We start from the raw sequence: 13,236 nt of genomic DNA on the forward strand, positions 1-13,236 counted from the left end.
CCCTGAACTGAGGCCTGGTCCAGGTTCTAAGTCTGCTTCTGGAATGATACCTGGGGAATTTTAACTGCCTCTCAGGGGTTTTCATATAGCAGCTGTCTTGAAAGATCTCATTTTTTACACCAAGAGATTACATATGTGCTTATGAAAAGTAGCTGGTGACCAGGAAGACAACACTGTAGGGGACAAGATTGGAGACAGAAAGGGGGATTTATCAGGATTTAGAAGATGGACTGAGTAATGTTCAGAGTCAAACAAAGTGTTTCATAGGCCCCAAAGCTGCTGTGTGCACAATAAAAGTATCATGTTAGGAAAGTTGAGAAGAAGATGGGGTAGGGTGGGGCATGAAAGAAGAAGCAGGCAGAGAAGGAGCAGGGGCATGAAGTGAATCACTACCCTTGTTTTGGATTGGTAGTTAGTATTCTGGCTATAGGTCTGGGGGAATTTTGATTCCTGGGTATTGCTCCTACATTTTCTGATTCAGTATATTGCCTAGAAATGGTGGGTTTTTAAAATTTTAACATTATGTATACATGTATATTTAGGTGAGGGATGTACAGGTAAGTGCAAGTTCCTGCAAAGTCCAGAAGAGGATATCAGATCCCCTGGGGTTGGGATTGGAGCTGCTAAAGCACCTGATAAAGGTGTTGGGAACTGAACCTGGATTCTCTGCAAGAGCAGTAAGTGCTCTGAACTGCTGAGCCACCTCTCTAGCCTTGAAGCACGTGGTTTAAATGTTTCCCTGATAATTCTGTAAGCGCGTACTGTGAAAGAAGAACCAGCAGCAAGTGTGCAAAGTGAAAACCGTTCTGCAGCTGCTGTCCCCGAGACCTTGGAATGGCTTCTTGACCCTTGGGTCTGTTTTTCCTAATAGGGTTTGGTAATTTCTGCTCTGAAAGGGCTCCTGGATGTTAGAAGGCACTGTAAGGATGCTTATCATTTAAATCCTCTCCTGCTTTTTACCCTCCTATGTTTGCTCAAAGGAACATTCATGGGTTAAGTTATCACTCCAAGGAGAGCCTGCTCTGTCCTGATATCCTAGGGATTCCATCTCTGCAGTGGACACAGGGCCTTTGTGTGCTTCCTGGTGGTAGGCTGCCCTAACCTCCCAAGCTGCCTGACTTCTCCCCAGAGTGCAGAGTCCATGCTCCCTGAAGGAAGAATTCAGCATTCTTGTTAAAGCATGCTTGACAGAGACCTCGCCAGGAGCCTTCTCACTGTCACTGGCTGCCCGTCCTTTTCAGATCATACTTTCTTCCCAGTGTTTCCTACTGTTTATTCTTTCAAAGTGAAAAGACTTTGTTCTTCTGACACTGAACTGGTGCTTGGTTTCTGTGAGACAGAATGAAGACAGTCACCGATGTCTCAGTTGAGCAGAGATCATCATCAGCATCTCAGTGGGCTCACCTTGCAAATTGTATCATGGTCTCTCAGTGTAAAGGTTTGTGGTGGGCATATGTCACTTCCGTGTTAACTCTTAGCCTTGTTAACAACCGTCAGCAGTCATGTGTTTGAAGTTTGGGCAGGAACAGTTGGAGGCAGCCCTGTGCACTCTGCACCATGTTGCTCTCCTTTCCGACGGCACCAAAGGGGTTTTTGCTATTGCTTTGGTTTCTGTTTTGCTCTGTATAATTAAAGCTGCTGGCTGATTATTCCTTCATCAGCAGTTAACACTTTTTATGTTACTTTTGTTCTTAACTATCAAAGTCATATCTGTTCATTATAAAATATTTGTAAAGTGTAAAGACTGTTGAACAGTTTGGAGGAGAATCGCCCCATAGATGCATAGTGTGGAGGCCTCACTCAGCATTTTGAAGTAGTCCTTCCTTTCCTTTAGTACATAGTTTTAAACAGCATTGAGTATGTAGTATATATAAGCCTCTGAGTCCATACTTAATTTCTCATTTATTATTAAAGGCACTAGCTGTTTATGTGTTTAGAAAAATTTTGCAAGTGGCCACTTCTCATGGCTGCTAAGTAATTTATCTTGTCATATGCAAAATTTTTATTTTAAAAATCTTGTTTAATTTTTTAAAAGTTATATTAGCAAAGTTACAATGAATATCTTCTTTATAAATCCTTGGTTTTCTAGGGTGGAACATGCCAAGTATAGATTAGTAAATAGAGAAATGCATTGTTTTCTTGTGTTTTGTCTCCCCGGTGCTGGGGATTGAACTGAGAACCTTGTATAAGTTTTGTATGTGTTCTACCACTACTAACCTTTGCCCCAGCCCATAAATTCATTATTTTTAAGGTTTTTAATATATCTTTCCCACGTCTAGTTCCCAAATAACCTTGATTATAAAAAGCATTACACACTAAAATTAACCAGACTAAAAGTGTGTGTGAGTGTGTGTGTGTGTGTGTGTGTGTGTGTGTGTGTGTGTGTGTGAACTTCTGTAGAGTTAGAATAGCCATTCTTGGAGCTTAGAAAGATGCTTAGCAGTTAAGAGCACTGGTTGCTTTTCCAGATGTTCTGTTCCCAGCAGCCACGTGGTGGCTCACAACCACCTATAACTCCAGCCCCAAGGGATCTCATTTCCTCTCCTGGCCTCTCTGGGCAACAAGCATGTACATGGTGTGCAGACACACAGTCAGACACCTGTACAGCTTGGTTTATTAAGGCCATCCTGTCTCCTGTGCTTTACGTTGGACTTGACATTTGACTATTGAATTTATTTTATCTACCTATCCATCACTATGACAGAATTAGAACTGAACAAACCACTAGCTTTATATCTTCTTTCAGAATTTACTTGTATGTTCTTGTTACTATAAATCTTTATAGCTTTCATAGAGGACAGTGTGACAGATATCTGAAACCCTTTATTTTTGATATATGGCTTAGGGATATATCTAAAAGAAATTGTCAACCTTAATCAGTGGGATTGTGTGTGCCATTAGTGTGCTATGTATAATCATAGAAAAACTAGAAACCAAGTTTCTGAAAAATTTTTATGTCTGTTGGAATTATATTAATGGATATCTATATAGAAGTTAAAAAACATTTCATTGATATGGGCATTTTTAGAATTATTGTTTTTTTTTTTTTTTTTTTTTCTGGAGGTAGGGCTTTTCTGCTTAATTCTTGGCTGTCCTGGAACTCATTTTGTAGACCAAGCAAGTCTAGAACTCAAGAGATCTGCCTGCCTCTGCCTCCCAAATGCTGGAATTAAAGGCATGCCCAGATGACTGTTGTATCATGCTTCAATAGTGGACTATACAGTAACATTACAATTACAATTTTATAAAGAAAAACTGACTGGAGAGATGGCTCAGACGCTAAGAGCTGCCAGGTTCAAATACCACCTATAACTCCAGGTTCAAATACTATCTATAACTCCAGTTTTAGGGGATCTGACCTCTGTGGGCACCAAGCATGTGTGTGGTACACATACATCTATGCACACAAAATACACATAAAATGAAACAAATAAGTCTAGTAAAAAAGTTTTAAAGATACATAGACATACAAAGATTGGTAACTTTTAACTGTCAAAGTATTCAGTGATAAGACTCTGAACAGTCTTTTATTTTGTAAAATTGACCTCTTTTTAAATAGCTTTCAAAATTCTTTAGAGGCTAGATTCTCTTGAATATTTTATAACATTTCTTTCATCTTTGGTGTATACAATTGAACTGATTGAGCTGTAGGTCTGTCTGAGTCATTGTGTCTGCCCCAATTCCCTTAGCCCTCAGCTTAGGCAACTCTGCAACAGGACCAAGATGTTCCTGCTCAGGACTCTTGACATCTGCCAGCCTGCTGTGGTACCTTCACTTCAGTTCGTCATAAATGAGCCTGCTGAACATTAAAGCATTTGGCAGAAACCACCAGTGACTCTGGCCAAGATCCTTTCACTGCTGTCTTTCTCTGTGAAGCAGCACTCTCTGAAATGAAGGAAGCCTGGTGCTGGTGGGGCTAAAGGAAGGGAGGGCCCCTGCAGGCAGGAGGCAGACAGGGCTAGACTTGTTAAGGCCAGCCTCATGAAGGATGACTTGTGCAGGCCTGCCTGGAGCTGTGCTCTGTGCTATAACCCTCTTCTCTGTCCCTGTCTTCCTTCCATTTTTCTGAACTTGTAACAAGCAGACACAGTGATGGTGGTGCTGGTGATAATGTCATTTACTTTCATAAATCGAGGTCTGAGAGATTGGTTTTTGCTTTGGAGTCAGGCATCCAGACCCTCTTTACCTTCCCAGCTGTGAAAGTAAGCAAATGGCTTCGCTCATCTGTGAGCCCCTGTGCTCACCTGTCAGGTGGGACATCTGTGCTCATCTTGCAGGAGTGACAGGAGGACCAGCAGGCAGACACACATGCTTAAATGTGACTAGTGTGTGACGGTCCTTGATAATGGTCACTGTTCACCCACTCTGGTTCTCCACCTTGTGATTTAAAAAAAAATGAAACTGACCCTCTCAGCGACTCTAGCAAGATATGGCTGAATGAGGAAGAGGTAGGTCAGGTGCTGTGGAGTACAGTTGTTAAACTGGCCATCAGAGCCGCAGCGTGTCACATAAAAAGTTAGTGGGCAAAGCAGTCTTGCCCAAATGACCTTGGCTTAGTTCTCTGTAGAATGGGCACAGTAACTGTTGTATCTACTTTCTAGGGGTAATATGGGATGGTCAGATTTCAGTAAATGAATTAACAGAAACATTTTATACAAGAGTGTTGCGGTAAAAATTTAAAAATGTGGTAACTTTTTATCCTGCACCATTAGGGCCACATGGCATTGTGGGGTATCTTTATCTCAGTGGCTCCAAGCTGCCTCCAAGTACTGTCAGACCCAGGTGGGCCACTACCCACCCTCTCCCAGCTGTCACCCTGCTAGCTGGGAACTTAGCTCAAATTCCCCACAGCCCGGTAAAATTATGACTCAATAATCAATACTTTATCAATCAGATTTATATGTTAAATTCTCAAGCCACAATCCATCCATACAGTAAGCTCTGATCCAATTGGTATGATATAATTTGCCCACCTAGATAAGTCATATCATCCTGTAGAGTTCCATCCCTTATAAAATATGCATAACAGCTTGTGTCCATATAGAGATGCACAGAGAGGAACATCTACATCTGCCTCTATGTTGCTTCCTCCACTTCTCCTCCTCCTCTTTCTCCTTCTTTCCTTGACTTTTCTCCTCCTACCCTTCATTTTCATCCAGTGATAGTCCTGGACCTACCTTGCTGCATAATGACATTATCCTACACAAGAGAAATTCCTATGCAACTACGAGGTGAAAACATGCTAAAGGAGACAGCATTTCATGTGTTGTGTGGAGTGTTAGCCAGTGCTTGTTATGTAGTAAGTACTAGGCAGTAGGAGCTGATGGGGTGACATTAATCATCAGTCTTACAGAGTCTGACATGAAAATGGTGAGTGTGCAGGTAGACTGTCACCAAGGGCCTTTGTACCTATTAGCTGGTAAAGAGTGAGTAATACTCCTTGATGGATTAGCTTGAAGTCAGAAAGTGGTGCTAAAAGTCACAGTAACAGCCAGCACTGGCATAGGATGACCAGATTATTGCATGCTGGGATAGTTTTTACTAAGCTGCTAGCTGAGGAGAGGGGACTAGCACCCTCAGTTTGATGGGTGAGGACACAGACTCAGAGTGGAAATGTCACTTGTTCATCTTCTCCCATGTTATCAGATTGTTAGCCTGGGCCTTCCCCTCAATTTCTCAGACCTTCTGCCCAAATAACCTTACTGCAGCCTTTACCCTTGGCTGGCCCATGCTGGCAGCCTGCAGTTCTGGTGCGTTGCTAGGCACTGCTCCTGGCCTACACAAGGCAGCTCCAGGGACAGTAGCATCTCAGACAGTTGTGACTTGACTCTTAAGGAGGGAACAAGCTGCCATTCTGAATCTAACCACTCTTCCAGATCTGGCAGCCCCAGGAGCTGTGCTTTTCCAGCTGAAAGCTCTGTAGCTTTTAGTTTGGCTACTTCCCTGTCTGGGACCAATTGCTGCAACTCCTTTTTAGTTTCTGCTCTTTCAAACTATGTATTTAGTTTCTAATTCCTGGCTGAGGCTCAGCGAATAAAGATGTCAAGCAGCTGCCATGCTGCGGAGCAGGCAGATCTGCACACTGGGCTAGCCCTTGGAGCTTCCTGCCAAAGCTACCTGCCTTCATTTCAACCCACTTAGACTTAGAAGGGCGCCTACAACACCCACCTACTAAATTATGTTCTCATTCTTAGAAAAGCATGCTTACTTATTGCAGAAAAACACGGAGAGCTTTAACAATTTTACTTTTAATACGTGCTTCCTGAGAACGTGACGTGTGCTGCGTCTCAGGTGTGACATCACCAATACAGACCTGGATAACATATTGTTTAATTTCCCATTCTTAAAAGATAGAATGTTCAAATTTGGGGCATTATATACATATATAAAAGGAATTATATTAAATGAAGTCACCATATAATTGGGGAGACAGTGCCCCAACTGAACATCTTATGCCATCAAATAAAACTTCCACTGCCAAGAATAGGTTACATCTTGTTGAGTTGTTGGCCTTAAATGTTCTCATAGACGACTTCCCTTAAAAAAAAAAAAAAAAGAACTCAAGGAATCAGAGACTATTGACCATTCTCTATAACCTGATGATAAAGTTTTTAAAGAGACAGTATAAACATCTTTACGCATAGAACTTAAACATTTGGAGGCTAGGGGCCGGAGAGTTGGCTCATTGATGAAAAACACCCATTGTTCTTCCCAGATTCAGTTCCCAGTACCCACATGGTAGCTGATGACCATCCAAAAACCTAGTTTCAGGGAATTCACAAGGTATCAGGCACACACATGGTGCCCATACATGTAAACACTCCATATAAATTAAAACAAACAAACAAACCACCAACGACAACTTGGGACTAGAGAGCTGGCTGAGCAGTTAAAGGTACTGGCTACTCTAGAGAATCCAGGTTTGATTCCCGGCATCCATATGGTGGTTCACTATAACTCCGGTTCCAGAGATCTTGTGTGCTCCTCTGGCCTTCTCAGGCACTAGTCACATGCGTGATACACAGCATGCACATAGCTGAAGTGCCCACACATAAAACATGAATTATAATAGAAGAATTCTATGTTCAGATCATGTTCACTTGATAATATTCCAGTTGAGACATTTGGGGATTAGATGGTGTAAGCATTTGCATCTATTTGAATTTCTACCTGTGATATGGGAGCTTATCCATTCATTGTAGCTTGCTGGGTTTGAATATTGTAATTAGAAGCCACAACATCAAGTTTTGTTAGCAATGACAGCTGAAGGTGTATCTTGTTTTAATTTGCATTTTTTTTTTTTTTTTTTGGTCTATTGAATTCCCCGTGTTTGTTGATCAGATGTGAATTTTTTTCCTGTTTATCTCTAAGGTCTTCCTATTTTTTATATCAGCTTACCTAAAGGCTTTCTGAAATAGAGTAGCTGAGGTGTAAGATGTTCTAGAACAGTGGTTTTCAATCTGTGGGTTGCAACGACCCCTTCGTGGGGTCAAATGGCCCTTTCACAGGGTCACATATGAGACATTCTGCTTATCAGACACTTGCATCACAATTCACAACAGTAGTAAAATTACAGTTATGAAGTAACAACAAAAATAATGTTATGGTTGGGGGGTCACTACAACGTGAGGAACTGTGTTAAAGTGACAGCATTGGGAAGGTTATTAAGAGGCAGCAGGGCTGGCTTTCCTGTACTGTATTACAGTTTTAAATGTTGACTTGTACAACCAGACTCCTATGAATTGAAGTTCAGTATTCTGACTTCCTGAATGTTGCCCTGAAAAAATGATCTGTCTCAGTTTTATTTGTAAAAGAGGAATAATCATACCTACCTTGCAGGATTGTAGTTAAGAATCAGTAACAGTATCAACATACATTTCTTATTGCAGAGCCTGGGTGACCTCAGTTAGTGTGAACTTTGTCACTATCAGTATTTCCCAGTAACATTTGCAGGTTTCAGAAGCATCTGTTCCCTACCACAATCACCAAACTTAAATTGTTCCTGCAGATCAGCCAAATGGCCGACAACACTGTGGCAGAGCTGGACCGGCATCTGGCAGCAAAGACCAAAGAACTTCTTGGATAAAAGTCAGCAGTCACAGCCGAACACCCCAGTCCAGTGTCTGCTCGTGCATTGGGTGGCAAGCTTATTCGTCCACTGCCCTGACTGACCATCCACGGGGGCTGATACTACTGCTCCTCCCTCAGCTGATCGGCCTCCTGTTGGAATGCTCAGACTTTCTGAATCTCCCGGTGTGAAGGCCCTCAGAGCGCGTCTGCTGTTGGCCAAGGACCTTTACTCTGGCGGTTACCTTGACTGTGGTGTCACTGAAGGACTAGGGCCACCGTCAGGCTTAGCAGCTCCTCTCCTTGACATGGGAGCCTCCTTTCAAACTGAATCATACCCTGCCCCTGTGTTAAATTCATTTGGATTAGCGTGGGCCTTCAGTCTGACTGCTAATGATCAAGCCTAAATAAATTGGAAAATAACAACCACAGAGTAAAGATATAGTGGTTTGGATGGAAAAGCCCCAGAACTTGTTTATAAAGCAACCAAGAGCAATGCTTTTGCCTTTGGGTTGTATCCCACATGCTGTTCCATGAGGACCAACCGAGCTTCCGCTCCTAATAACTAGCCCTGTTTACTGTGGCATCAGCTCTCCCTCTGGGCAGTCTCTCTGCCTCCAGATCTAGGTCCTTTTCTTGGCTGGACTCCTTCTATTTAAACCTGTTTTTCTGTTCCCTTAGTCTCGATCTTGAGAAAAGTTGACAGAGAGAATGACACAGAGCAACATTTGAAGCTGCCCCTACATTTATGCTGTGAAATTGGTGGCTGCTCACCAAATGCTTTTCTTCTCCCCACCATTCCACTGGCTCTGTCAGCATCCACTTGGTAATGAGCTGCTGTTTCTCCAGGGCCCGTCTTCCTGATTGGCAGGCCCTTTGCTGTGGCCCACCTTTCTTTCTCACTGTAGTATGCCATGCCATTGCTGTGGTGTAGAGGTCAGGTCAGACAGCTCCCAGGAGTCAGCTCTTTCACCGTGTGGGGGATGGGCTCGGGTTCCTTTATCTGCTGAGTCATCTCACTTGCTGCACTGTGGCTTTCAGTGCCAAGTTAAGTTTGTCTTTTTTCCCTTATGCAGTCACCTTTCATTCATTTAATTGCAATAAAGCGGTTTTTTAGGCATTATTTGTAATCACAAAATGGGACAGATATATACCACCTACACTTACAAATACAGAAACTGACACGACAGTGTTAGGACTGAGTCCTCCAGACAGTGGAGGGGAAGTGGTAGGACGGTCAATTTTCCTTTCTTTTCCTGGTAACAGAGTCTCTCTCTATATCCCTAACTGCCCCGGAACTCACTCAGTAGACCAACCAGGCTGGCCTTGAACTCACTCCTTCTGCCTCAGCTTCTCAAGTACTTGGTTTAAAGGTGCGAGCCACTACACCAGCTAAGGAGCATTTCCACTGTTCATTTTACTAGATGAAGTTTCTCAAGCGTGTCACACAGCTAGCAAGCAGCAGATAAAGGTCGTAGGCTTGATTCAAGTCTGTTCTTCCCACTGATGTCAGAGGTGAAGTGACCATTTCCCCCACATACCAAGTGGTTCTCCACTGCGCATACCAACCTGGTGTCCTGTACCCATAGAGTCGGGTTCTGCACCCCTGAAAAATGCCCTATTTCTGACAATCGCAAGTCTGGACCACACAAACCTAGTTCCCAGCCCCCTCCTTTGATCTGGTTAATTAGCCAGGATGCTGCTCAGGACTTGGGAGGTAGGTTTTCTGGCTTTTTATAAAGCGTATTCTGAAGAGTACAGATGAGCAAGAATCGGGGTGGGGGAGGGGGGATACCGGGAATTAGGAATCTGCTCCGAGGCAGCCTGGGTGGCCACATTCCCAGCACAGCCAGATTGTCTAACCTGAAGAAGTCACTGCCACCTGCAGTCTTGTCAGGACCTAGAGGACACCAGCTGTTAACCAGGTGCCCTATTACATGCTAAAATGCAAAGGCTGCTGAGTTGTGACCTCTGGCTTTGAGTAGTGCCACTACCCTGAGTTGCCCTCGAAGTGCCTCAATCAGGAAGGTCTGCTCCGGTTCTAGGTGGTGAGGGGTGACTCAGTGCGCCCTAGCTAATAAGCCCCCTGCTGCCTCTGCCCACACTGGTGGGACCTGCTGCGAAGTAGCCAGTGAGAAATCAGGATTAGGGTTAGACCAAGGATGAAAGGAACTAACATGCCCTCCTACCCCTTTACTCACCCTCAAAGCCAGAGATAAATGGGAAGTTAGACTGCCAGAGGACAGCGGCGTGAGCCACAAAGTGGAGGCTTTGCCAGAGTTCAGTTCTGTGAGTGACCAGAATTCTTGTTGCAAATGTGCTGCTCAAAGATGCAGGTTTTTTTTTTTTTTTTTAATAAACAGAGGAAATGATAAATTATGTTGTAACTCCACTCCAAAGGCATTTGGTTCTTAACAGCCAAATCCTCTGTAGTCTTTAAATAAACAAAACTTATTTGGTGAACAGACGGGGGTGGGGAGGGATGAAAGATTTTCAGTACTTGGGTTCCACATGTCAACAATTTCTCTCCTGTGTGTATGTTGGCCAAAGCCATACATCATGATAAATGAATAAAGGAAAACCCTGAGCCCAGGGCGGTGAGACAGCTCGGCAAATGGTTTTCAGCTGATTGCTCTATTTCAGTCGATATTTATCAAACACGCTCTGCTGCCCTGTGTGTTAGGGATGTGTTGGTGGCAGGGACCAGAAGGCAACTACCTGATTGGGTGTGCTGAGGTAGTAGCAGGAGCTGGTAACCTCGTCCCCTTCTCCCCTGACAGTTTCTGTCTTAAGAACTAGATAGACCTTGAAGTTCTCACACTAGCAGAATTAACCACCCCCTCGATTCAGTTCAGTGGCTCCCGATGAAAAATTTAGTTTTAGCCTGATTTTAAAAAAATCTTTCTTTTGGTATTTATGTATGCATAAAAACACAAAAAGAAATTTAAAAAAATCTTTAAATGAACTTTCACAGGTTTGCCTGCTAAGAGTGCTGATTGCACACTTGGACCTACAATTTACTCCTTAACACCCACATAAAAAGCCAGACAAATAATCCCAACACTGGGTAGGCTGAGAGAGACCGGAACTCACATGTTCCCCCACCCCACTGGAGCCAAAAAACAAAAAAGTGTCCAATTCAGTGAGAGAGCCTGTCTGGAGAGAATAGGGAAGTAGTAACAAGATGGTGCCTGACATCCTGTTCTGACTCCTGCGCTCATTTGGCTGCATGTACCCATACATCACATGTGTGCCCTTACACAAATGTACCCATACATCACATGTGTGCCCCTTACACAAATGTACCCATACATCACATGTGTGCCCCCTACACAAATGTACCCATACATCCACATGTGTGCCTCCTACACAAATGCACCCATACATCCACATGTGTGCCCTTACACAAATGTACCCATACATCCACATGTGTGTCCCCTACACAAATGCACCCATACATCCACATGTGTGTCCCTTACACAAATGCACCCATACATCCACGTGTGCCCCTTACACAAATGCACCCATACATCCACATGTGTGCCCCTTACACAAATGCACCCATACATCCACATGTGTGCCCCTTACACAAATGCACCCATACATCCACATGTGTGCCCCCTACACAAATGTACCCATAAATCCACATGTGTGCCCCTACACAAATGCACCCATACATTCAGATGTGTGCCCCTTACACAAATGCACCCATACATTCAGATGTGTGCCCCTTACACAAATGCACCCATACATTCACATGTGCTCCTCTCTACAAATGCACCTGTACATTCACATGTTCCCCCCACACACAAATGTACCTGTACACTCTCGTGTGCCCCCCCACAAATCACTTGTATACCCACATGTCCCCCTCCACATACAAATGCACTCATACACTGACATATGTCCCTTTCCACACACAAATGCACCCGTACACTCACATGTGTCCCCTCCATACACAAGTGCACCTGTACACTCATTGTGTTCACACTCACACATTTCTCCCCACAGTTTCCATTTTAATATAAATGGGGTTCTGTCCCTGATAACTCCAGTTGGAGAATTACATAGCTTGACTGGACATCAGCATTTAGCAAAATTCACTTAAAGATTATTGAGCATTTAGAATACAAAATAAGTCTTTTCATTAGAAAGAGTATGTGAGCAGCCCAGTTTCTGTTTCTGGACAGAAACCACCCCAAGTCCACAGGCAGGAAGATCTCCGCTGAGCCTAATGATTGCATGAGCCATGAGGCTTCAGACAGTTTGGTACAGAATTTTCTGACGTCTAGATAATTTCCTGTCCAGCAGAAGACATTAGACAAGAGTCAATGAGCCATCCCACTCAGGATGTTCCTGGCCTGCTGCAGTGGGGTCACCTGAGAGGCAGACGACCCCCGCAGGTAGCCCTGCTATCATTTGAATAGGTAGGCACCCGGGCAAACTGTGAGGGATGTGCACTGGCCACCGTGTGAGGATTCAAACTCATCTGGAGTCTTCCTTCGTCCTGTTTGCATCTTCTGATGGTTGCCGTTATGGTTAAGATGGCCAGATTTCCGGCGGTACATCTCAGGCAAGGCTGGGCTGAACTCCTTCCACCGTTCTGCAGAATCATCGAGCTCAGCCTCTCCTGGCTGCACTCTGGTTGTGGTACAGGCAGGCCTCGTGTCCTTGGCTCCTGGTCCTCTGTGCTCCAGGACAGCAGGGCTCATGTCCGCCTGCTTCTGACCTCCTGCACGCCTGTTTCATGTCCCCAGGTTCTGGCAGCTCCTCCGTCCTCTGTCGTCTCCATTGGCCCGGCGCCAGGCTGTCCATGTGGCTTCGCGTACCGCCTCTCAGGCCACCCGGAGGTGGGACCACCGGGCCACGTCACACTCACACATTTTTAAAATTTGATTTTCCACAACTCTTCAACCTTAGCCTCATTGAAAATGAAGTACGAATAGAGGAGAGCTACTTGTTCATATTCAGGTTTATTTTTCTTAACCCTAAAGCTGTTGTGGCCATCTGTCCATGCGTGTATATAAAGACAGCCCCTTCCTCTGCACTGCTGTTACTTATAGACTATTAAACCATGGTACGTTTTGGTGATTCAGTGCACTGAAGGATGCTTTTATTTACAGTTTTGTTTTCTTTTTGATGATTAAAGGATAACTAGTCACCAGATTT

General features: G+C 44.0%; 1 protein-coding gene and 1 pseudogene across 2 annotated transcripts in view; one reads left to right on the forward strand and one right to left on the reverse strand.

The window, feature by feature from the left end:
- Positions 1-10,461, forward strand: part of MRRF (mitochondrial ribosome recycling factor) — a 52,794-nt gene extending 42,333 nt beyond the window's left edge. The window contains exon 7 of the mRNA XM_080927923.1: positions 8,009-10,461. Within this exon, the coding sequence (XP_080784049.1) occupies positions 8,009-8,086 (78 nt within the window). The 3' untranslated portion in view covers positions 8,087-10,461. The remainder of the gene's footprint in view (positions 1-8,008) is intronic.
- Positions 10,462-12,482: 2,021 nt separating this feature from the next.
- On the reverse strand, positions 12,483-12,882 carry LOC308428821 (uncharacterized protein C10orf143 homolog; annotated as a pseudogene). Its single transcript has one exon. The product of its transcript is annotated as an uncharacterized protein C10orf143 homolog (transcript).
- Between the last annotated feature and the right edge of the window lie 354 nt (positions 12,883-13,236).

Source organism: Micromys minutus (genome assembly GCF_963924665.1).
Source record: "Micromys minutus genome assembly, chromosome: 13".
Taxonomy (NCBI): Eukaryota; Metazoa; Chordata; class Mammalia; order Rodentia; family Muridae; genus Micromys; species Micromys minutus.